Source organism: Quercus suber, unplaced genomic scaffold (assembly GCF_002906115.3).
Source record: "Quercus suber isolate HL8 unplaced genomic scaffold, Cork oak 2.0 scaffold_30, whole genome shotgun sequence".
NCBI lineage: Eukaryota > Viridiplantae > Streptophyta > Magnoliopsida > Fagales > Fagaceae > Quercus > Quercus suber.
The window spans coordinates 1018627-1045423 of NW_027069495.1; the positions used below are offsets into that span (position 1 = coordinate 1018627).

The window sequence follows — 26797 nt, forward strand, 5'->3', positions numbered from 1 at the left end:
TTACAAACTGTTTTACAACACATCAACTATTTATAAAATTTTTTGTAAAAATGTTTATCTCTACCATTATTCTTAAATTATTACAAACACCTTAAAATAGGAAAATATTTAGGAAAATAATCCATATTTTAGGGCGAAAAAAAAGGAAACCCAACTTTTTCCTAAAATAGGCCTAGGTGCACTTCATAATTCACAATTTCACATTCACATCATAAAAAAGAAGAATTGATAAACGATGAGGTATTTTATTGACCATTCAAACCACATAGTCCATAAAAAGCAAGCTCCACTGTACAAAAAGATATTTTTATTGACCATTTGACCACTGAGTCAGCCTGTCCAGGATATAATTTTGATTTTCAGTCAAGCGCGTGTGTCTCTCTCTCTCTTTAATTTTTTATTTTTATTTTTAATTTAAAGTTCAAATCCCTACAATTTCTGAACACTTTGCTACAGTTCGTTCCTTCACCGGAATCCTCTACGGTTCTGAAATAAAAACAAAAACCCAGTAAAACTCTCCCCATAGCTACCTACTGTTTGCACACACCACGAAGTTTCGCTTTTCGAAGCAAACAAAAACAAAAACAAAAACAAAAACGACAGAGAAAACTGTTTTCTAGAAGTGTTTTCAGAATCTAGATTCATTGCTTTGGATAGCTCTAGGGTTTTACGTCATTTTCCCAGCGCTTTGAATTCCAGCTTTGAGTGAGAAAATCGTTTTTTTCTCGAAGCAAAAGTGTTTTTTGTGTTTTTGAAAGGAAGCAAAGGAAAGCAAAGCAAAGGAAGGTAGTTCTGGTATTAAACGGTGACGTTTTATTTTTTGTTGCTGTGAAATTTCGAATTTCGAAGTGTTTTCATTTCGCGAAGCACTGAAAGCGAAATTCCTTGAATTGGAGTACACTGCAATTCAGACCTAGGGTTTTTGAAGCGCGAGGTTTTCGTCTATTTCAGTTCTGAGAAATTGAGATACGATTTTCGAATTCCGGAGTGTTTTCACGAAGCACTGGAAACAAAATCAATTGAATTATGATTCAATTCAAACCTAGGGTTTTTTGAAGCTCGGTTTTCGCCTATTTCAGTTTGAAATTGAATGGTGCAGATTGTGCCTTTTTGATTGATCATTTGAGGGACGTACTGTTGCAATTGGAAAATTTTCGAAGAATTAGGGTTTTTATCTTTTTTGAGCGATGGATATCGATGTGGTAGTAGATGATGTTACTTTGGACCCTGAACTATTGCAACTTCCCGAGGTGTCTCCGTCGGCGCTCAAATTGAGCCCTCTGATTGCTGAGGAACTCTTCTCTCAGTGGCTTTCGCTTCCAGAAACTGGAAGACTGGTAATTCTTTGATTCCCATACTTTTATTCGATTATGAAATTTGCTAGTTGTATCGCTTTGTTTGAGCCTGCATTGTTTGATTTTGAAGCTGGATTGCTTTTTGGCTCGCTGCAATGTGCTTTTAGAATTTCTGTTTTTGAATATGGTTTTTACTGTTCTGAATTTTTTTTTAAAAATTCAAATTTGATGTTGTATCAGAAAGATTAGCCGATATCTCATTTAACCATAACTGGTCATGACATGATTTTAGTATTAAGTAGCCCTAAGTAGCCCACATGGTTAGCTTGAATCGAGTCCCAATATTATCTGATGCACAGTTCTTGCGAGTGGGGTTGTACATCCAGGGTTTACTCCACAGGGGTCGGTCCAAAGGGCCCTTACCTTGAAGAGTTTCCCCGTCATCAAAAAGAAAAAAAGCAATTTTTTTTTTTAAAGTATTAAGTAGATTGGTAAAGTCTAAGTGAAGAAATTGAGAACCAAATGAATTTGTAAATATTGATAGATTATAAATTGAGAGAAAAGTGAGAATTTAACATGATAGAATTTGGATTTAAGGAATGGAAAGATGTGGTTATCATGGGGGATTTTAGAGAAGTTTTGGAGTACAGATCATGATATGGATTTCCACTTATAAAAAAAAAAAAAGATCATGATATGGATTTGTTTAAAGTCAGAAAGCTCAGAGGGCTTAATATATGGAGAGAAATTGGGCATTTGATGTATGGGTGATACTGGTTCACCACTCCAAAGGGCTTGTGCACACACTAGAAAATAACTATATTAAAAGTAAAAGCTTTTTGCTGGTTCATATATTTACGGATTTGAACAACTTATTCCCAAAATTAAAAAAAAAAAAAAATTATGGACTTTATACTTAGTTTTTAACTTTATCTTACAATGTATTATTCAATGACCAATAGATTAGTGAAGTGGTAGCTTTATTGGGTAAGTGGCTATGGTGTTCTGCGATGGAGAGAGATGCTATTTGAAGTAAATTAGTGGAAAAGAAGTATGTTAATGAATGGGGTGGATGATGCTCGAGGTTGGGAAGTGGTCCTTGCAGAGTATGTCTTTGGAAGCATGTTAGAAGTGGATGGGGTAGATATTTTCCAGGTTCGTAAGGTTTGAGGTTGGTAGTGGTACTAGTGTTAGCTTTTGGTACAAATGGTGGTGCAGGGATGGGGTTCTTAAGGAGGCATTTCCAGGTTTGTACAAATTGCTCAATTTATGGAGGCTGCTGTAGTGGATTATATACACTGGAATGCGGCAACCTTCACTGGATATTATGTTTATTATAGCTATCGAAGATTGGGAAAAGGAAATGCTAATATTTTTTCTTAATCTCATATATTCTAAAAGATATGAGGGGACGAGGAAGACTGGATTTGCTGGATTCCAACAAGAAGCAGGCTGTTCAAGGTAAAAACCTTTATGAGTGCTATATGCTGGAGGCATGCAATATTTTTCATGGAAAATCATCTGGAGTATTAAAGTTCCTGCTAAAGTGATCTTCTTTGTGTGGACCGTTGCTTTAGGAAAATTTCTCAAGATGGATAACTCATGAAGGAGGAATATAGCTGTAGTGGAATAGTATTATATGCGTAAGAAGAATGGGGAATCAGTTGATTGCTTACTTTTACACAGTGATAGTGTTAGAGAATTATGGTCTTTAGTATAATGTTTATTTGGAGTGTAGTGGGTTATGCCTAATCAGGTAGTTGATTTATTGGCATGTTGGAAGGGGCGTTTTCGGAATTTTGGATGGTAGACATAGAAGTGAATAAATTGTGGACTAGTTGGAAAGAATGTAACAGCTGTTTTTTGAAGGAATTGAACAAACTACGATGGAACTAAAGATGATCTTATGTTCTGTATTTGATTGGATGACGTGGCCAGTCATTCTCTAATATGCTAGAGTTTCTTGAATCTTGTAATTTTAGATGATTCTTCAATATGCCATTCGTTCTCTAATACGCGTTCTGTGTACTTGGGTGTGCTCTTCCTATTCTCAATTAATAAAATTGCTGCTTATAAAAAAAGAAAAAAATTTGATATATAAAAAAATGCATTGGTGTTATGACATCAACCAATAGTTCCTTAACAATGTTCCTTGAATTAAGAGGTTTCAGAACGATGAAATTAAATAAATATTCCTTAACCCTGAAATTAAAGACATCATGGGTGTGTCTCAAACATGGTAATACAATATGCTGTGGTTGGATACATGTCGTATTCATTGTGGACATAGTGGTAGTATGGTGTAAAATTCTGATGCAGGATAGAAGCCTTAATGGGCTCTGATATCATTTTGATGTAGGATTTTTAGGGATTCAACACTAATTAGATTTCCTGATGATATTTTGAAGGGTTCCGGAATATGGTCTTAATGTTAGGCTTAGGTAAAGATTGGATCTTGAATGTGTTTGATGGTTGTCTGGCGTTAAAAAATAAGAGAGAAATGAGAATAAAGAACCTAAATATAGGCAATTACACTTAGGTAGGAAAAGGCAATCACACCCTCAAACCTCAAAATAAATTGCTGGGATTTTATTAAATCAATCTCACTATGAACTTTTGTTGAATGCATAAAGACTCCTTTATTGGGTATTGCCAATACTACTACTAGAGGAACTAGGACTCCTAATTAACATTTTCCTTGAAAGACTAGGACTTTTAATAATAATGAAATTCAATCAAGAATGTCTAAATCAAATTGAAAAAGGACCCTAAATATAGTATAAGACTCATGGGCCTGGAACAGCCCATTCCAGAAAATACAGAAATTACCAAACTACCCCTATTTTATTAAATCTTTTAAAAAAAAAAATTAAAAATATATTAGTAAAACACAAAGCCAATGAGATCGAGTATAAATGACATTTCCATAAAGAATGTGGTGGAGGATGAGATTGTGGTTTCAAATCGCATTGGATACATCTGTAATTTAATAATAATAAAAGAAGAAGAAGAAGAAGTGTAAAGCATAAAAGGGTTACATCTTGCACAATTGTAATGTAGGATCTATAGGAAGTCAACACTAAATTAGGGTTCTTGAGGAGATCTTGAAGAATTATTAAATAAGATTTTGTGTTTAAGAGTTTAGCTAGGGTTAGGTGATAATAAGTTTGGGCTTGAGGTAGCCATTCAATACACACTTGTTTATTGTTATGCATCATCTTTTTTTGCTAGTAAAACTTTTCATTACTTATCGGTGAAAAAAATAGTGAATAGAATGAGAACCAATCACACCTAGGTTTCCTAAGCAATTGTGTGCCCTTAGTATACTTCCTGTGTACTTGGGTTCCTCTTTTTATCTAATAAAGTTTTGTTACTTATCAAAAAAGAAGGAAAAAAACCTAGGGTCCCTAAGCAATCACACGTATGAAGGAGAAGGCAATCACATCTTCAAAGCTTAAAATAAGCTGTTGGGGTTTTATTGAATTCAACCTTTCTTTGAATGTTATTAGCTAAAATAAAACCTTAATGTAGGCTATTGCTAAATCATTTTCTAGTAAGTCTAGGACTCCTGAATAACTTATCCATATAAAGACTAGGACTACTAACAATAAAGAAAAATTACTTAAAACTTCTAAATAGAAAATGGACTGAAAACACAAAATAAGACTCACAAGCCTTTGGTACAGCCTGTGATAACCCATTCTATAGAATATGGAAATTACCATATTGCTTTTATTTTAGTAACACTTCATTTAAATTGATCTAGCAGCAAATAACCAATAAAATAAGACGCAATTCAACTTAGACTAATTAATTCATGGTCCCAAGAGAGATCTCCTTCATCCAAAATATCCCAACTTAATGGTTGAGCACTAGAACTTGCTTTCTCTTGCCTTTAAGTCTTCAAAGGGGGCTGCCAGTTATGTTCCCCATCAAACTGGTAGACACATTAGTCTCTAGCCTTAATAAAAATCTTGCAGAACAACAGCTTAATGATTTTTTTGAGGTGTTGATAAATTAGAAGTTGTCGTTAATTTACTTTATCGACTCTGGCATATATCTAGTGATTGTTTTTCTTTCCTTTAGGTTCTCTATTTTCTACCCTAATCTGTTTCATTTTTTACTGGTATATGACAGTTATCTTATCTAATAGTGTTTATTGCCCATTTTATGTGAGTGCAGGTGAAATCTCTTATTGATGATGCAAAGGAAGGTGCTTCCTTTAATGCCCTTGCAAACTCTTTTAATGCAAATGCTGCTGGGAGTACTTCATTGCCTTCCATGTTTCCTGCTGGGAGTGCACCTCCACTTTCTCCAAGAAGTTCGTCTGGTTCTCCACGCATATCAAAGCAGAGAAGCAGTCCCTCTTCTCTTGGCTCTCCTCTTAAATTAATTATTGAACCAGTGCGAGAAATCATACCTCAGGTTCAGTTCACATCTGGAAGTTATTTAAGATGATGCATGGTTTACTTGTAAATATGGACACTCTGGTTTTGTAAGGAAGGAAAAAAGACTCTAGTATTTAATTGATGCTGCTTGTGTTGTTGTACCTGCAGTTTTACTTCCAAAATGGTCGTCCACCACCAGTGGAACTAAAAGAACAATGTCTTTCTAGAATTGATGACCATTTTAACAATCATATGGATGGATTTCAAATACATGGTGAGATGTGTATTTTATTGAGAATTCTCCCATTTGTGTTTTAGGATCCTTTCTTCTTTCATTTTATTGTTGGGTGGGTGAGTTAATTATTTAACATGATTTTATGTTTCTTATTTTGTCTATTCAGAGTTTAGGTCAGTTACGAAAGAAATATGCAAGCTCCCATCGTTTTTTTCCTCTACACTTTTCAGAAAGATAGACACCAATTGCACTGGGGTAGTGACCAGGTTTGCACTTATCTATTCTCCTATTTAAATTATTTATTTATTTTTTTGTAAGTAACATAACTTTATTGATGAAAAGGGAAACCCCAGTACATAGGAAGCATACATGGGCACACAATCAATTTCTAAAGAACAATGGTCAATCATATCAAGGAGAGAAGTAAAAGAAAAGGAATTCAAAGCTAGCAACTAATGAAATAAAGAATTAAAGAAAAACAATTTAATGTTGAGAATAGTCCATCCACAGCCCTTGAAGCTTTTAGCATATCATTCCCATCAAATGCACCACATCAAACAATGAGGCACAACTTTCCAAATTGCTATGTTCTGATGACAACCAAACAGCCCTCGAAGTTTCTAGCATTTACATGTACTGTTCACATTCCTGAACAGCAGAGTCCCTGCCTCTTAAAATTTTGTTTAAACCCTAAATCAAATCCTTCTTTGCTAAACCTTTTGAAACCTTAAAATCGATAAACTTCCATCCTTTAATCAACCAGAAACCATTAGAACCAACTGTAAACCTTCCTTTTGGTTTTATTCACAAATTTTCAATTTCTTTCCTCAAAGCCATGACATATTTTATTCAGTATATAAACCCCAAAACCTTCCTCCTACAATCCTGAACTACAATTTTTTTTTTTTTTTGATAAGTAACAAAAAAAAAAAGTTTTGGAGTTCAGGTTCTCCAAACCCCCCAACACCAAAGATTTGATTGCACGTAGCTTTCAAATCTGTTATACATTTACAAAATCTATCCTCTGTTGAATGCAAAGATCTACACCAATTATCTTGTGGAATAGTGGTAATCCTTGACAATTTTTTTTTTTTGATAAGTAACCAAAAAAAAAAAGTTTTGGAGTTCAGGTTCTCCAAACCCCCCAACACCAAAGATTTGATTGCACGTAGCTTTCAAATCTGTTATACATTTACAAAATCTATCCTCTGTTGAATGCAAAGATCTACACCAATTATCTTGTGGAATAGTGGTAATCCTTGAAATTTCTAAAGGTGGAGGTCTGGGTTTAACCCACTGTGGTTATGGAATTTATGGGGTTTGTTGTTTGAATAAAAAAAAAATACAGAGTTCTGCACCACCTAATCTGGCAACTTATTTTCATATAAGAAAAAAGAGGAAAAAAAAATCTGAAGGTGGAGGTAAGTTTAACCTGATGCAGGTTTGGAATTTATGGGATATGTTGTTTGAAAATTAAAAAAAATACTGAGTTCTGCACCACCTAATCTGGCAACTTATTTTCGTATAAGAAAAAAAAAAGGAAAAAAAATTTTCTTTTTATATGTAATTTTCGTTATTGATTCTACTGCAATTGTTCTAGCCAAGAAAGAAAAATAAAAATACTTCTTCTTTGCGGACTTAGGTGTTTTTATATGGATCAGACTTATAAGCTTATAATGAAAAGGGATTATAGTATTTGGTTGCCTGACTATTGACCTATTTGAGTTATCCTTGGTCAATTCTTCTGAGTTCATTGCACCTTTGAGCAATTACTCCTGTCATGTTTGCTTAGTTAAATTACTTGTTTGTAGGGATGGATTTATCAAATATTGGGTTGATGGCAATATGCTGACAATGGACGCAGCAACTAAAATATTCAAAATTCTAAGGCAGCCAGAATGCAAATACCTCACTCAGGTTTGTTGTTTCAACTATTCCTCTGTACAAATGGTTGCCACCAAATTGCATTTTGGACTGTATTTAAATGGCCATGTTTTTTAACTCTACATCAATTTTTCATGTTATTATTTTCTCAAATTATGTTTTTATTTGTGGGACTTGGACACAGGTAGACTTCAAACCTGTTCTTCGAGAGCTTTTGGCAACCCATCCTGGGTTGGAATTCCTACAGAGCACACCTGAATTTCAAGAAAGATATGGTATGTTTGCAAATCAGTTTATGTACTGCCAAGAAGGTGCAATATATATATACTTTGATTTTGTTTTTATTTTTTTTCCTGTATATTTGATTTGTTTTTATTTTTTTTCCCGTATCTTTGATTTGTTTTATATTGTTCATATACCAAGGTCTGTCTTTTGGTTTCACTGTTAGAAACCTAGACTTACCAGGCTACTAGCTGTTCAGATTAGTCAAAATTGGTTAAATTTCAAGGAGGTAATAGATCATGTCAAACTGGACAAGTTTCAGAACTGGGCTTATATTGGGTGGTATGCATTGCTCTAAAGGAGATACCTGGCCTAGTGGCTGAATCTTTTGCATTTGTCCAAGGCAAAAAAAAAAAAAAAGGAATTGGTTTTAGATTTTAGTGGAGGAGAGGGATGTGTAGGTTGCATGATGTCAATTCTGGAGATGCTACTTTTACCCATAAGGATAAAATTTTGAGTTCAAGCTCAATGGTTTCTTCACCTGTAATATTATTTGAGCATCAGTGCTGAGCTCCGTTTTTTCCAATAGGCTTCCTCCACCTCTCCATATTCAATCTTGTCCTTCTTGATCTTTTTTTATTGTTCAGTTTATTGGTAAAGTACACATGCATCTTGAACCCATGACCGGATGACGTAAAGCTTGACCTTGTTTGCACTTTGCACAAGCAGAGGAAATGCATTTGAGTTAGAGCTCATTGCTCTCTTCCTCTAGATCTTTGTGTGTGATTGAGCATGTGTTTGGTCAATTCCATGCGGCAGGAATACTTTTTTTTTTAATAAGTAAATTACTTCATTGAAAAAGAGATAAGAAAATGCAAAAAAAAAAAAAAAAATTGCATACAGGAAGTGTTATAGAAACAATAGAATATCTAAACTAACTAGCAGTGAAAGTACAAAATTCAAGTAAATCATGCAAAAAAATAAGGGTAGAAACCTGAAGCATTTGCCCACTCAGACAGAGTCTGAAGAAAGAAGGCTTCTAATCGTGAATTGATCTTTCATTCCCTTCAAAAGTCTGCTCATTCATTTCCCTCCAAATACCCCACATGAGGCAATGAGGGATCATACTTCAAATCACTGTAGTTCTGTGTCTGTTGAACTTGCCTGACCAGCTGGCTAGATGCTCCACAACACCACGTGGCATGACCCAATGAACCCCAAATAATGAACACGTCATATTCCATAATATTCGAGCTACAAGCCAGTGTAGGAGTTAGTGATCAATAGTCATCTCATTCTGCTTACACATACAACATCAATCCACCAAAACCACTTGCTGCCTCCGCAAGTTATCAACAGTCAAAATTTTCCCAAATTCTGTAGTCCAAATGAAGAAACTTACCTTTGTAGGTACTTTCAGTTTCCACAATGGCTTCCATGGAAAAGATAGCGCCATGCGGCAGGAATACATGATCCGAGTAGCAAGTTTGATCACCGTGATATGACTATTATAAGGCTTGGTGGTTAGTTAAATACTTTAATTAAGTTTTTGTATCCATTTTAGGTGATTTTTATGAATTTTGAAAGGATTCCAGGAAAAAATAGTTTTACCAACAGTCTGTTTGACCAAATCTATTGACTTGGTGGGCTCCCTGTTTTCCTTGGAATATTTAACTAATTTAGTTAGTTCTGGACATTATTGAGAAACTAAAGATTTTTATAGTTGCAATTAATAGAATTGTATCAAATTACATCTTACACCCATGTGTTTTATATGGCTCTATAATCTGATACTCTATAGTCTATACACTGAATCAGTGATTGATTGATTTGTTAAGGATAGGTTTTGGTGCTTGACCTATGGCTTAAGGCTGCATTTTTGCCTCAGATAATCTCAACAAATGTGAAGAAAGAATGGTTTTTCTTCCTGTATATCTGGAATATGTAAAATTTGGTTATACCATGTGATGTGTTGGCACTTAGGAATCTAAAAAGCAGGAGGGATTTTGTAGCTGATAGAATATGGCTTGACTTTTTGTAATCTGAAATCCTTTAGTTTTCGGTATTGAGAATTGTAATGAAATTGTCTTTGAGCTCCCTACATCAATCTAGTGTCAGCTGGTTATCTTAAGTTCTAGGGTGTTGTCCTGATTTTGATTGGTGTCTCTGGGTCTTGAACCCATGACCTCACCCTCCACTTAGCCCCTACAAGGGGAGGAGGTTCCAGTTGAGATAGAGCTCATTGGCATGTTGTCCTAATTGCAAACTGTGTGATGCCCTGTTATTTCTTATGGACCAAACTATAGATGCAAGTCTCTTTCTCTCTCTCTCTCTCTCTCTCTCTCTCTCATAATGCCCAGCTGAGACTGTCATAGTCTATTACTGATATTGTTCTATATAAACTTCTCTTTAATGGCCCAGCTGAAACTGTCATATACAGAATATTCTACTACATCAACAGATCAGGAAATGGCCGTCTTACTCTTAGAGAGCTGAAACGAGGAAATCTAATTGCTGCCATGCAACATGCAGATGAGGAAGAGGACATCAATAAAGTCATGAGGTTTGTGTGCCAGTGGATTTCTTCTTATGAAATAGTATATCAGGAATGGTGACAAAACAATTCTTTCATGAGTATAATCTGGAAAGTTTCTCCATTATGTTTTCATTATCATTGTGGAGCCTAAACCTTTATTTTTATATAATAATAAGTACATAATATTGAGATAAGGGAACTTAGCTCCAGAAGTCTCCAAAAATATTTGACTGGTTTACTTGATGGTTGATATTGAAACTACTTAACAAAAAACAAAATTGTTGATATTGGAATCTCAACTCAGAATAGTATGTTAGTAACATTAGCGTATTTAAAATATTTCAAAAGGATAAGAAATGTAACATTTGCCTTTGTTCTTAGATGGCAGGATCAGAAAATTAGAAAAATGGTTGCATCTTTCCTTTCTAAAATCATTAACGAAGGTGACTTATTTTTTCTGTTTTTTACTTGATTTCAGGTTCTTTTCTTATGAACATTTTTACGTTATATACTGCAAATTTTGGGAGCTTGATACGGACCATGACTTCTTACTTGACAAAGAAAACCTCATCAAATATGGTAACCATGCCCTAACCTACAGAATTGTTGATAGAATATTTTCACAGGTACAGTATGCTTTCCTTGCAGAGTTTTAAATCAAATTAAGTTATATTTTGTGGTATGATATACATTTTCCCTAAAAGAGGTTTACACCTTAGTGTCTGTTTGGAATTAGCTTATTTAGCTTTTTGTTGAAAGTGTGCTAAAGTATACTTGTACCTTGAAAAAATTTGAAAAAATGAGAAAATGCGGGAAAAAGTGGGCTTTTAAAAAGCTGTATATGAAAACTAAAAGTTAAAAGCTAAAAGTTAAAACTGATGCCAAACTGGCTCTTAGTACTCATCAAAAACAAAGAAAATAGAGATTTCCACCTTGGTTGTGCTTATGCTTTAAATCCATCTTAGGTTGCAAGGAAGTTTACAAGTAAGGTTGAAGGGAAGATGGGTTATGAAGATTTTGTTTACTTCATGCTGTCAGAGGAAGATAAGTCATCTGAGCCCAGTCTAGAGTATTGGTATGTTTTGCTTTATTTTATTGTTTTTCTTCCCCTATTTTTGCTAATTGGAATTCCATATCTATTATAGAACACAGAGAGAGAGAGAGCTGGTCTCTCTGAGTTAGTCCTCTCCTCAGTATTACACTATCTAAGGAAAAAATCTCTTATAAAAGGATAACATGAAAAAGCAGTAAAATCATAGTTTTAAGAACTAGTCCAGAGACTCCAGAAAGAGAATTGGAAAAGAGTGGTTTGAGTTTTATGGTCTGACTGGGGTTCAATTGGTGGTTGAACTGGTGACATCATAAATAACCACTAATTCTTTAATAATACAAATAATTAGAATTAGTTTATATTACCATAAATAATAATATTTACTGAAAATGTCCTAAATTTTAAACATTTTTAAATGAGTTTTCCCATCTTACATTAGGAAGGTAGACACTAGAAATAACAAAGCATAGTAAAACAACTTAACTTTACAATAATAATTATAATCCTTCAAGTACAAAGAAGAAGCACGGTGTGAAGACCCTTATTGGAAATGCTGCTGCTTCATGTATGACATCAAAGCAAAGCACTTTTATTCTCCAACACATCAACGATAAGTTCTTTTCTTAACTCCATGCATCTGTTAGCCCACTTTCATTTTTTCCAATTTTGGTACATATGTTTTAACTTCAAATTTTTATGATCTAAAATCATGTCAAAATAAAATATAAATTTAAAAACGAAATTAGTTAGATCTAAGAGAGCATGGCAATAATGTTTTAACTAATTTACTTATATAAAAAAAAATTGTTTTAACTAATTCATTATTTCTTATATGGGGAGAAGAAGAGTCATTGGCTACTATGTATGTTCCCTTTCACTTTACATTTTGCCTTGGGACAAGCCCTGATGCATCATGCAAACTTTTGCTCTACTCTCTGGAAATTTTTATATTTTAGAAAGGATATTTTCTGTTCCACACTTATTATATTCAGTTATATTTACAGGTTCAAATGCATAGATTTGGATGGAAATGGAGTTATTACCCACAATGAAATGCAATTCTTTTATGAGGAGCAGCACCATCGTATGGAATGCATGGCCCTAGAACCTGTGATATTTGAGGATATTTTGTGTCAGATTGTTGACATGATTTCACCACAGGTCAAATCTTAATTCTTGCTGAATCTAGGTTTATTGTATTTAATTACTTTACAGAATGACTTCACTGTGAGTGACACATTTTGCTTGCAGAGGGAAGATTATATTACACTACGTGACTTGAAAGGATGCAAACTTTCTGGAAATGTTTTCAATATCCTTTTCAATCTTAATAAATTCATGGCTTTTGAAAGTCGTGATCCATTTCTCATCCGTCAGGTACATTCAACTTTTAACTGGTTTGCTTAGCCAGTGCCTGACTATGCATTGCTAATTGAATGAGTACTGTTTTATATATCTGGAATGAGACTGGAATTTGTGGTGTGAGCAGGAACGAGAAGATCCAACTTTGACAGAATGGGACCGCTTTGCACATAGAGAGTACATTCGGCTTTCAATGGAAGAAGATGGTGAAGATGTCTCTAATGGAAGTGCAGAAGTTTGGGATGAGTCACTTGAAGCTCCCTTTTGAGTTCAATGAGGTCAGTTTCAGCAAATGGAGCTCCCTTGACATAAAGTTTGCTAAATGTGTAGTGCTATGGTTCTAATTAGCGTTAGGGGTTAGCTGTGATTTAGTTTATCTGAATTTATCCTTTTTTTTTTTTTTTTTTTTTAAAATAAATTTTTTGGATGAGTAAAGCATTACATCAATGCACAAAACAGGGGCATTACCCTGGTACACTGGGGGTATGCAAGAGAGAAACTTAGAGGCTAGAAAGAAAAGATAGCACCTAAAATTTAGGTGAACAATAAAATCTGACAAATTTGAAATGGGGAAACAAATAGTGGTAGTCATCCAATTGAACACAGAAAAAAGAAGCTTCAATTCCTACACCAAACCCTTACACCCTAAAATTTTGAGTGTTTCTCCCTCCAAATACATCACATAATCGACGGCTTCCAACATTACAACAAATCAATCAATAGGTCCTGTTCGTGGTCAGAAATATACCTTTCCAATTCTTTCCCCGGGGTCTACTAAGAAAGATGTTCACTTCTTAAAATATCCCATATACGTAGGAGGGAGCAGGGGAAGGGGTCAGATTTATCCTGACGGTAGCAAGAGTAACAATAATGTTTATAGTGCTACAGCAGTGGGTATATTAAGCAAAAATCATACAAAAAGAAAAAGGTGGATACGAAATAATCATAGTAGATGCATCGTATGGACATTGAGTGGTTGATATTATCCCCCTGGACCTGAACTTCTTGTTTCAGAAGGAGAATCTGTCCAAATTTATCAACCATTTACGAGTAATCCTAATGTAGGTGGATTTGGTCAGGGGGATGTGAAAATAGTACCTCAAGAAATGGATTACCATTGTCCAGAATTCTGGGGCAACATAACGATGAAGATCTTTATGATCTTGTTTCCTAACTCCATTTGCACGTGTAATTCCAATCCGCTACGGTTATACTACACTTGTATGCAGGTTATCCATCATTAGAATCTTTTGCACATGCAACAAATCTTTCCTAATTAAGTAAGAAAAGGCACTCCAATCGAGGCTTTAACTTTCCAAATACTCCAAGAAAAAGATTGCCATCCTTGGATCTTAAAGCCTTATGAACGGTTTCAACTTCAAAACCTTGATTCCATTTGGTCCCAAATCATTTTATCCTCTTCCTCACGCCCAACCTTGGTGTAATAAGAGTGCATCAACAAACAAACCAGGGATTCAAGCTTCCAATCTTACACCACTTTATTAAATCTTTAGTTCCATTGGGTTACCATTTTACTAATTCATGTATTCCATGACTATGGCATCTATCTTTATGACATGCAAATCATAAAAGCTGAGAAAATATTTTCTTTAGTGGAGTATTTCTGCGCCATAAGTAATACCAAAATAAATTTGGAGAATTTTCTCCAACCACCTGTAATATTAAGTATTAACTCATTTCTGTGATTTGAATTTTTTTTTTTTGGGGGTGGGGGGATTAGTAATAATTGAACTCATTTCCAAAATCACCTATAAACTTTGAAATTGAACAGCCTCCATAGGTCCTTGTTTGCTTAGCAATACAACGAGAAAATTTTTACATTTGAGCCTTGCACCTAAGTAAAGTTTCCACCACAATTGGAGACATGACACTGATCCATTAGGTGAAGCTTTCATTACTATTACTATTTGGAAACTATTGAATATGCATTAATGAATAGTGTAGAAATCATGGTTGGATGATATGAAAGGAGGTAATTTAAAAAAAAAAAAAAAAAAAAAAAACCTTGAGAGCATGGAACTTGATTTTGTAAGCAGTGTGACTTCCCCATTGTTTTGGAGATCCAGATAGAGCTTGTATGTTATTACCTGAATGACTAACTGCCACATTGTGCCTGATATATTCGTGCTTACAGAATGTGTAAGTTTTTATAAAGCTTGTTCAAGTGAGAAAGTCAATCCTTATAGAAATTGTGAAGTACTTGGATACAAGGTTTTTCATAAACAAAAGCATGCTTCACTTTCATATACATACATCTTCATGCTAAGTAAACCTTTGTGTCTCTACAGCTACATATACAAATGCTGTTCATGCTTTCTTGAGTTTGGCCATGTAATGAAGAAAAATTGGCAACTTGGACATACTTCTTGAATGAAAACTTACCGGGACTGCAAACCTTATCAGCGATAACTTCAAGCATGGTCATGTAATCTTTTCACACACCTCTGAGTTGGCAAATAAGGCTTCCCTTCATGAAATTAAAGTGAGCTGCGCTGTGGATGACTAAATTGATTTGCTTCTTTGCAATGGGAGGTTGGTACTTGATTGCTGTCCACTTATTAATCGTCACCGAGCTAACAATAGTTCATGCTATTGTTATTGAAGAATTTATTTTGTTTCCAAGGAATTTGCTCCATTGCTGGTTGCTTTCTATCTTGCCTTTCTTCTTTACGGGCAAAGATGGCTGACTCGAAGCTTCTAGTGGTTCGTTGTATTGTTCTGATGCCCTTCCCCCTGCATCGAAGCTATACCTTGTTTATATGTTCTTTATTGGATTTATGTTGAAAGAGAGAATTTCGAACATAAAAAAAATGTAGAAAGTGCAATATCATACAACACTTTTTGGTTGGAATTGATGAAAGATTTTTCTGAGCAACCTGACAAAACCTGTTATATTGTGTTTATTATCCATATGCTTTTTCAAAAATTGTTTAGTCAGTGCTCAGAGTCGGTGATAGATCTATTAATTTCAATAGGATGTTCTCCTTCGGCCAGAGTTAATAAATATTTGTAGGAACAATCATTTATGTCCACTGTTCTCTTCTCCTCCCTTCTCCATATGTTATTAATTGTCGTGTGCCAGCACTGTTCATTTGAGGCTTGACGAAGATGCACTCTTCATCTGAGATTTGACGAAGATCATGTCGGTGGCCAAATTTGGCAAGATCTCCACCATATTTGGTGAGATCTCATCTCAGCCACAATGCAACAAAAATCTCCACCATCGATGAGGCAACCTGCGGCTTTGTGAGATCAAATTATTGAAGCTTTCATGCAATGGCAATTAACAACCCTTGATCCAATTATTGAAGCTCCCATGCAATGGAAATTAACAACCCTCGATCCAATTATTAAAGCTCCCATGCAATGGAAATTAACAGCCTGTATATCAGCGGTTGATAGAGGGTTGAGTATTTTGTAATTGTGTAATTGTTTCACTCAATTTTATTTATCTATTTATACTCTTATGTAAATTTATATTTTAATCCATTATATCTTTTTTTTGGTAAACTTAATCCATTATATCATTTTCTATATTTCTATATTTTTTCTTTTTTTTTTTCACCATTTGGCGTCTCCCCCTTCTCTCCCTCCTTGGCAATTGGCAGCGTGGACGGTGTGCTGGCTAGCTTGGTCGGTGGACTGCAATTTCCTAAATCCATGATCTCACATTTCAAGCCTAAATGCAGCGGACCATTGGGTGGTGAACAGTGGGGGTAGGGGTGGAGGTTAGGTTGATGAGATTTGAGTGAAGTGAAAAATAGTTTACGGAGAATGAAAGCGTAACCAGTTTTTGTCATAAGTGTCTTTATTTTACTGTCAACAGAAAAACAATTTTCGGTTGACCATCATTTTTAGTGGCTCCAAACACCTGTAAATGCAGAAAATATTTTTCGGAATCAATTTCGTCAAACCAAACACATTATTATTCCTTGAATTTTTTCAGTCCAAATTTTGGACTTTTAATATTGTTTAATAATATATTTACTTTAATTTCTGATGATTTTTTTTTTTTGGATTGAAGATTCATCTGCTCCTACTATGGAGGTTTTGTATTTTGATTTGGTTCATATTCAATCATAAATGAAATCGTTGTTCATGTTAAAAAAAAAAGAAAAAAAAGAAAAAAGAAGAAGCCCAAGTGGCAAGTCCGACATCCTTTATGGTTTTGAAATTTGCTTCTTCTCTTTAAAATTTTGAGCATGGCACATCTGATTTTTTTGTCTATATGTTAGATATTGGCAGCCTTGGCTACTTTTGAAGTGTAGGTCCAAAGCCGCTTCCTTGCATGGCTTGTATACAGTGGCGACTCCAGGAATTTTGTCCAGGGTGTTCCTGGACAAATCGGAACAATAACCTATCCTATTCTATTTTGAAAAAATTCTGGGCCATTTCGGTCTATTTCGAGTATTTCGGGACATTTTAGTAAATACCAGCCGAAATTCAAGATTTGGCCGGTATGAAGTTTGTGCTTTTAAAAAAAAAAATTGTTCTTAAAACTAAAACAAATTTGCATTCTGTACACCAAAAAACCTCAAAATGAAAAAAAAAAAAATTGAAAAGAAAAGAAATGAACAAAGGTACCTGTACAATAAACTATAAAATCGTTTGAAATATTAATAAAATTATTAATTATTATTGTTTAGTTGTTTCATTAATTTGTTTGTCTTTTATAAACTATAATTTGTTGTATTGTTGTTTTATTAATTATAAAATTATTAATTGTTGTTTAGGAGCTACGTTATTTTATAATGAAAAAAAAAAATATATATATATATATATAAATTTCTGATGATTTTTTTTTTTTTTTGGATTGAAGATTCATCTACTCCTACTATGGAGGCTTTGTATTTTGATTTGGTTCATATTCAATCATAAATGAAATCGTTGTTCAAGTTAAAAAAAAAAAGAATAAAAAAAGGAAAAAAGAAGAAGCCCAAGTGGCAAGTCCGACATCCTTTATGGTTTTGAAATTTGCTTCTTCTCTTTAAAATTTTGAGCATGGCACATCTGATTTTTTGTCTATATGTTAGATATTGGCAGCCTTGGCTACTTTTGAAGTGTAGGTCCAAAGCCGCTTCCTTGCATGGCTTGTATAGCCCATTTGAACTCTTTTTCCCACTGATCAATCTGACTATGTATATAGCAACAATCCACAAGGCATTATGTATTGCGAAGCTGTCGGCAGAAAAAAATTGCTATGTTAGCTTTGTTCAAAAGGGGAACTCTAAAACAGTATATCTATATGTGGCCCAAACTAAGCAAACTTGCAAAAGCTGTTCAACTACAGTCCAATCTGAGCTTATAATTTCCTGTGTTCGTAATATACAAGGGACAAAGAAAGATGTCATGTGGCCCAGTAAAGAAAGTAATAATAAATTAATTCAAGTGAAAAAAAGATAAGTAACATAAATACCATCAGTTAGTTTTGGAAATGCAAACCAAGCGTTACCCCTAGATAATAGCCTACTGCCAATTTATGCATAAGCAAGTTATGGCAAGTGGAACATGCAGATCTACCATCACCTTAAGAGAGACTAGATTCAATTTCAATACAAGAAGCAGATTAAATTATAGCACTCCTCTGGAGTGGCTGAGTCCACAGCAACAGCAGAGGCTTTAAGTTCATGCATTTTAGACATAAGCCAATCTACTGAATCTGAAAACAGACCAGGTATACTATGACGTTAAATGAAAGACCAATTTGTTTGCAGATACACGGTACAGAATACAACAAATGATGAAGTTCCACAATTGTCAATCTTCCAAAAGACACCTCTAACACCATATTTACATTATAAAATCTCTTGATTATATTAAAACACCATATGTAATTATACGAATTCACCAGAATACAAAAAACTTTTAGACTCCAGCTTCACTTCCTGCATTTTCATACATCGCAACTCAATTTCCAATGTTTTGTCACTGGATCCTGAAATGCAAGCAACTTCAAATTTCAACATTTTTATGTAAAAATAAAATTAGATTACAAGTAACTCAAAAAAATTAGATTACAAGTAACCACGCATCACTATAATATAGTGTAAGTACTTATTGAACCCAAAAAAGAAATGTCAAAAACACTCAAATCTGTTAAAGTTGGCCAAGGCCAAATTTCTGTTACAGTTTAAGAGAATACTGTATACCTTAGGTATGTTAGCATTCGTATAGTAACTGCAACCATAATCAACAATCCAACAAATTTTAATTATTTTACAATCCTACAGCATTAATCAGTGATGCATGCAGCCATTAAAGCATTTAGATTTGCTAGATCTTGCTAACTACAACAGCAAGAGGTGGTGCATGTGATGAAGAGATAATTTGATAGCTTTGAAAATCATTACGTGTGACACTTTGTCACCAGATAAAGAGGCCATGCAATGCCTCTACACATTGAACTGCAATAGCCCACACTTGCACAATCAAGGTTGGCCAATTACTAGCAATTGAATCCTCATTACTCGAAATTGACAAGAAGTATTTTCTGGTAGTCAAGCCTTATTTTGATTTTGTTAATATATTTCAAGGAGTAATGAGGTTGTAGTATAATCATTATTCTATTTATTAAATTCCGAACTCCCTTCCAAGGTGAACTTGAAGCATGCAGAATCAAAAAGCCCCTTCTTAAAATCACGATGAAAAATTGCATAAATAGGCACTAAAAACCAACAGCACAACCCCCTTCTCATGGCCTGCACAACTATCACCTCAGCCAAGCCAAGGAACACACCACTTCATTATTGTGCAATGTACCAGCATAAACTACAAAGATTATCTCAAACATAAATACAACCCCAAAGCCGAACCTCAATTTACAAAACCAACATGATAAATAGTAGTTTACCTGCTGTGAACCAGGGCCACCTTAAGCGTAGGGGCAAGAAATACACGTGCTATTTCTGGGGCTTCCTTATCAAGTGACCCAGCTCGTGAATGTGGGGCTTCCAACAACCTTTCCCAAATATATAGTTATATTCTCCTCCAAAGCTTTCTGTCATAGCTCCAACTGGTACCTTCAGAAAACATACATATACAAGACAAACTAATTCACAATAAGCTCCTATTTTCTTGGTAAAAAAAATGCATTTTATGTTAAGGAAATAAATTGCCAGCAAAGCCAGACTGACTGGCTTGAGCAGTGCTTATATGTTATGGAAACAAAAACCATAAGAAAGCATAAGCCCCAGCATTTTGTCACTCGTCCAATTTCTATGAAAAATGTAGGATAAGATAACAAAATATATATGTTCCAAAGGGAACCCAGAAAGTGGAGAACTCAAGAACTAAGTCTGGCACCACTATTTCAGCCCATATTAGTCAGCATTACAACTCACGAAACTAAAACATCAAAACAAGATAGAATCAAAAGCTTTGTACCCTTTCTATGTTAATTTTCATCTAGTTTCCTTGCAGCCAAACAGAACAGAGAAATAGTCACAAACAAGAAACAAATGTAATAAAAAAAAGGAAAGTTTATGGGATAGAAAAGGAAAATCCACATTAGAAAAAAAGTAGATAGACGTAAAAAAACATACTTTCTGGGAGTTTTTTGCAATCTTTTGAGTTGCTGAACCCAGTTCCTCTCAACCATCATCGGCATCAACCCCAGATTACCAAAAGATGGTGTAGTGGGTGGTGGCAGAGGTAGTGGCACCAAAACCCCTGCTACTGGCAGTAGGACAATGTCTATGCCATCCACCATTGCATGGCCTCTTTACAAATAAGATAATGAGAAGTTTCTAATTAATTCCAAATTGTCAAGAATCGTATCTGTATGCTCATAGACTGAAAATGAAATGCGTAGACAACAGGTAAAACTAAATAAATAAAATAGAAGTTTGTGCTGAGTACATTAATAAAGATGATTCTGATCAGCAATAACACAATTAAAGATATTCAATTGATAGAAAATAGTCCATTGAAATTTGAAAACGAAAAGGCAAAATTTCCACAGCATTCTAATCAACAAACTGAACAAAATTCATCTTCGCCTCAGAGATCATATATAATACAACTGAAAATCTCATTGGCTCCTTTTCAGATTTCAAAAGGGTTAATGTAGTGAAAGAAAAAACGGCCTGAATAAGTGGGATGCATCTATTGTATTCTCCTATGGAAACTTCTACTAGTAAATCCCATAAATAGAGCAACAAAGTTAGTGATTTTACCCTCGAACATAGTTAAACAAAAATGATGAGCATACAATCAGTTGCACATATCTTGCCTGCTACAATGTTACAATTTCCCTCGCCAACAAGGTCCAATAACTTCATAGTATCCAGTTTGGGGCAACTAGCAGAAATAAGAATCACAAATTAGTGAATCACTGAAGTAAAATGGCCATTGTAATTAAAAAAAAAAAAAAAAAAAAATCCTACAGCATTAATCAGTGATGCATGCAGCCATTAAAGCATTTAGATTTGCTAGATCTTGCTAACTACAACAGCAAGAGTTGGTGAATGTGATGAAGAGATAATTTGATAGCTGTGAAAATCATTACCTGTGACACTTTGTCACCAGATAAAGAGGCCATGCAATGCCTCTACACATCGAACTGCAATAGCCCACTCTTGCACCATCAAGGTTGGCCAATTACTAGCAATTGAATCCTCAACACTCATTGACACCAAGTATTTTCTGGTAGTCAAGCCTTATTTTGATTCTGTTAATATATTTAAAGGAGTAATGAGGTTGTAGTATAATCATGATTCTATTTATTAAATGCCAAACTCCCTTCCAAGGTGAACTTGAAGCATGCAGAATCAGAAAGCCCCTTCTTAAAATCACGACGAAAAATTGCATAAATAAGCACTAAAAAGTAAAAACCAACAGCACAACCCCCTTCTCATGGCCTGCACAACTACCACCTCAGCCAAGCCAAGGAACACACCACTTCATTATTGTGCAATGTACCGGATTAAACTACAAAGATTGTCTCAAACTTATATACAACCCCAAAGCCGAACCTCAATTTACAAAACCAACATGATAAATAGTAGTTTACCTGCTGAACCAGAGCCACCTTAGGCGTAGGGGCGAGAAATACATGTGCTATTTATGGGGCTTCCAACCAGTCCCAAATATGCAGTTATATTCTCCTCCAAAGCTTTCTGTCATAGCTCCAACTGGTACCTTCAGAAAACATACATATACAAGACAACATAATTCACAATAAGCTCCTCCTATTTTCTTGGTAAAAAAAAAAAAAATGCATTTTATGTTAAGGAAATAAATTGCCGGCAAAGCCAAACAGACTGGCTTGCTTGAGCAGTGCTTATATGTTATGAAATCAAAAACCATAAGAAAGCATAAGCCCCAGCATTTTGTCACTCGTCCAATTTCTATGAAAAATGTAGGATAAGATAACAAAATATATATGTTCCAAAGGGAACCCAGAAAGTGGAGAACTCAAGAACCCAGCATTACAACTCCCAAAACTAAAACATCAAAACAAGATAGAATCAAAAGCTTTGTACCATTTCTATGTTAATTTTCATCTAGTTTCCTTGCAGCCAAACAGAGAAGTAGTCACACACAAGAAAGAAATGTAATAAAAAAAGAAAAGTTTCTGGGAAAGAAAAGGAAAATCCACATTAGAAAAAAAGTAGATAGACGTAAAAAAAACATACTTTCTGGAAGTTTTTTGCAATCTTTTGAGTTGCCGAACCCAGTTCCTCTCAACCATCATCAGCATCAACCCCAGATTACCAAAATATAGTGTAGTAGGACAATGTCTCTGCCATCCACCATTGCATGGCCTCTTTACAAATAAGATGACGAGAAGTTTCTAATTAATTGCGAATTGACAAGAATCGTATCTTTATGCTTATAGACTGAAAAAGAAATGCATAGACAACAGGTAAAACTAAATAAATAATTAATAAAGATGATTCTGATCAGCAATAACACAATTAAAGATATTCAATTGATAGAAGATAGTCCATTGAAATTCAAAAACGAAAAGGCAAAATTTCCACAGCATTCTAACCAACAAACTGAACAAAATTCATCACCTCGGGGATCATATATAATACATCTGAAAATCTCACTGGCTCCTTTTCAGATTTCAAAAGGGTTAATGTAGCGAAAGAACAAACAGAGCCCAAATAAGTGGGATGCATCCAGTGGCGACTCCAGGAATTTTGTCCAGGGTGTTCCTGGACAAATCGGAACAATAACCTATCCTATTCTATTTTGAAAAAATTTTGGGCCATTTCGGTCTATTTCGAGTATTTCGGGACATTTTAGTAAATACCAGCCGAAATTCAAGATTTGGCCGGTATGAAGTTTGTGCTTTTAAAAAAAAAAATTGTTCTTAAAACTAAAACAAATTTGCATTCTGTACACCAAAAAACCTCAAAATGAAAAAAAAAAAAATTGAAAAGAAAAGAAATGAACAAAGGTACCTGTACAATAAACTATAAAATCGTTTGAAATATTAATAAAATTATTAATTATTATTGTTTAGTTGTTTCATTAATTTGTTTGTCTTTTATAAACTATAATTTGTTGTATTGTTGTTTTATTAATTATAAAATTATTAATTGTTGTTTAGGAGCTACGTTATTTTATAATGAAAAAAAAAAATATATATATATATATATATAATGAATTGTTGTTCAAGGTGTTTCGGAGTTACGTTATTTTATAATGAAAAAATATATATATTATTAATAAAAAACCTATATAAACTATTAAAGGTTTTAAAGAAGTTATAAGTACATATTTCAACTAATATGTAATCTTTAAGCTCAAATAATAATAATAATAATAATAAGTTCAATCATTTATAAAATATAATAAGAGTAATAATATAAAAAAAGAAAATTGATGTTAATATTAGTTTTTTTTTTTTTTTTTTGGGATTGAAAGTGTAGAATACTTTTATTAAAAGAATAATTAAATTCATGTAAAGGAGGGACTGGAGCTCTCATAGACTTAACAGCTAGCCTAGCCCATAGACAAGATATTTATGATTAAACCAAAACCACTAGTGGGCTGGGAAAAGCAGAACAAATAAAAAATTTAAAACAAAAGACATAAAATTTAAGGAAGAGGAGAAGGACCGAAACCCACAGTTCATATATAAAATTTAAGCAAAATAGTCACATACATTACCTGTACAACACGCAGATAAAAAGGGAAAGGCAGACTGGCAGAAGAAAAAATAAAAAGAGAAGAAGAGAAGAAGAAGATGGGTCTGAAACCCAGAAGAAGGAAAAAAAAAAAAAAAAAAAACAAGAAGAAGAAGGGTCCGTAACCAAGAAGATGAAGAAGAAGGTAGGAAATTTTTTTTTTTTGAGAATACGTTTGGGTTGGGCCTGTTGGGTATTTAGTTAATAATGTATTTTGATTTAAAAATCTGGTTGGGGTTGGTTTTGTTTAGGATTGATGTTTGGGCTTTTATTTTTTGGGGTTGCTCTATAACAATTTTTTTTTTTAAGATTTTAGTTCAAAATTTGTTTGGCATAAAACTTTTGAGGGTGTTCCTCATTTTGCCTGAGGGTGTTCTTATTTTTTTTTTTAATGGGTAAACAAATAAAAAAAATTTAAATTATTATATATAATATTTTTTTTTTTTTGGGTCAGGGTGTTCCTGGGAACACCCTGAACCCAACGAGGCGTCGCCACTGGATGCATCTATTGTATTCTCCTATGGAAACTTGTACTGATATATATCATAAATAGAGCAACGAAAGTGCTGATTTTACCCTCTAACATAATTAAACAAAAATGATGAGCACACAATCAGTTGCACATATCTTGCCTGCTACAATGTTACAATTTCCCTCGCCAACAAGGTCCAATAACTTCATAGTATCCAGTTTGGAGCAACTAGCAGAAAAAGAATCACAAATTAGTGAATTACAGAGGTAAAATGGCCATTGTCACAAATTTAAAAAAAAAAAAAAAAAAAAAATGAAAGCATATGCCAATGAATTTAGAAAGAAAAAGATTCTAAAAAATAAAATAAAAAACTTAAAAGAGAGAGGAAATATATGGCTACAAACAAGTTCAGTGAGAGAGAGAGAAAGATGGTGACTTACACCAAAATCACGAGAAAAAAAACAGGTTTATCAGCCTTGCAGATTCAGCGCAGCTACCACTTTCACTGGAATTCCTCTTCCACTTCCTCCTCCTCCACAGAATCAGGGTTACCTTGACCTGGTGTTCATAGATTCCCAAGCCAGTTTCCCAAAAACGGCACAAGACTTTGAATTAGATTAGGGAGTGGTGCGTCTATGTCATTAGAGCCCGCAGCTTCTCCACTAGGTCCAGCCTCATCATGACTTTTCTTAATTTTGGTATCTAAATCGTCCTCATAAGGAGTGATGCTGCAGCTACTAGGCCAAGCCTTTGTTTGCTTGAGATCTTCAATGTCTTGTTCGAATACCAAGCTGGCCCCGCATTTTGTAATCTCCAAGCCTGGACCTTCGGTTTCAAATTTAACCTCAATCTGGGTGAGTCCATTAGCATCGACTCCATTCAATTTTTCTTTCCAGTCATGCCCGCCGTATATAGAGGGTGCAAAAAACAGTGCAAGTTGACATTATTCAATCTTACCAAATTCCTCGGATACTGGAAATCCCCTGTAGCCAATTTCACATCGGTTGGCGTATACGGAACAAAAAAGCACATGCGTATATCTATTACTTCTCCAATTAAAAATATGAAGTTGGTCAAATGGATGATGCTGGCGGAATACAAAAACAAAACACCCAACGACTCCCATCAATTTGTTACATAATAAATCTGAAGAAGGCACTTGCAGATTCACTGACGTCCCCACGTTTTTGTGGCTAAGCCATTTCGGAATTTTGCTTCCAGGAATCACAAGACCGTAGTACTGTTTTCGCTTGTTATGTCTCTGAAACGTAAAAATCATAATGCTTAGAACCTCACATGCAACAGAGAGAGAGAGAGAGTGACCTGGTCATCAATGATATAACGTCTTAGCATTTCAGACAACAGGTCACTATAGTCTTGATTCTCAATCAATTTGACGCAATTGGTAGGATCAAGTGCCGGCACAAATTTGTCTTCTGGTCTTATTGAAAATTTTTCCAGTGAGGTACAACGTATTGCAGCAATACCCTCAATATTTAATGGAAGCTTTGGCAATGATCGAAGACTAGTGCAAAAATTCAACCCAAGACCTCTCAGATTAGATAGTTGAATCAAACTTTTAGGAAGGCAAATAAAATTATTTCCTTCTAGATTTAATTCTAATAAAGATGACAAACAGCCAATTTCATCTGGGATTGACTGAAGATTGCAAAAACGTAAATCCAGGTGGGTCAAATAGCGTAAACCTGATAAAGAATGCACTAACATGCCCATGGGATATAGACTTCTTTGTCAAAAGCTCATGAGCTCATTTGATGATTTAGGTGATAACCCTTCACATCCATAAAAAGATAGTGCTTCGAGATTTTTTAAGAGATTGATAGATGTAGGTAACGCTTTTATAGCAGTTCTACTCACATCTAGCATCTCCAAGCCTTCGAGATGTAGATATTGTCCGCTTTGGGACCCATACCCCTCACGGTTTTGTTCTCCCCCAAAGCACACAGCGGTGGGAGAAAAGACCTCTACACATTGAAGGGAGGTCATTCTTTATAAAAACATTCTCATATGCTTTCCTAGGCGATGTGGGATTCCATGAAATGCAAGACCACCCTTTTTGAGTCACTACAATCCACCCCCCTTACGGGCACACGCGTCCTCGCGTGTGGGGCCCACACTTCCGGCTAGGGCATGACTTTGACACTATCTGTAATGCCCCAAAATCATAAG

The 26797-nt window shown here is 34.6% G+C and overlaps 1 protein-coding gene and 1 long non-coding RNA gene across 3 annotated transcripts; one reads left to right on the top strand and one right to left on the bottom strand.

Moving 5' to 3' along the window:
• Positions 1 to 384: 384 nt before the first annotated feature.
• LOC112023285 (serine/threonine protein phosphatase 2A regulatory subunit B''alpha) lies at positions 385 to 15981 on the top strand. Its single transcript, XM_024055902.2, has 13 exons — positions 385 to 1337; positions 5478 to 5720; positions 5852 to 5957; positions 6085 to 6184; positions 7730 to 7835; positions 7987 to 8077; positions 10446 to 10587; positions 11039 to 11186; positions 11526 to 11635; positions 12616 to 12772; positions 12863 to 12988; positions 13101 to 13251; positions 15283 to 15981. Exons 1-12 carry the CDS (start codon positions 1188 to 1190, stop codon positions 13239 to 13241), a joined length of 1620 nt encoding a protein of 539 aa, XP_023911670.1. The 5' UTR covers positions 385 to 1187; the 3' UTR covers positions 13242 to 13251; positions 15283 to 15981.
• Positions 15982 to 18912: 2931 nt separating this feature from the next.
• Positions 18913 to 23299, bottom strand: LOC136066289 (uncharacterized). Of its 2 annotated transcripts, XR_010627741.1 has the most exons (5): positions 23014 to 23299; positions 22630 to 22833; positions 22005 to 22132; positions 21501 to 21662; positions 18913 to 18929 (listed from the first exon to the last, which is right to left on the bottom strand). It is a non-coding gene; the product is annotated as an uncharacterized LOC136066289 (long non-coding RNA). The 2 variants fall into 2 exon arrangements; XR_010627742.1 differs by lacking the exon at positions 21501 to 21662 and having other exon boundaries at positions 23014 to 23287.
• Between the last annotated feature and the right edge of the window lie 3498 nt (positions 23300 to 26797).

Coding starts and splice junctions, on each gene's coding strand:
- LOC112023285 (XM_024055902.2), top strand. CDS start 1,188: ATGGATATCGATGTGGTAGTAGATGATGTTACTTTGGACCCTGAACTA. Junction 1,338..5,477: donor TTCCAGAAACTGGAAGACTG/GTAATTCTTTGA, acceptor ATGTGAGTGCAG/GTGAAATCTCTTATTGATGA. Junction 12,773..12,862: donor TTGACATGATTTCACCACAG/GTCAAATCTTAA, acceptor TTTTGCTTGCAG/AGGGAAGATTATATTACACT.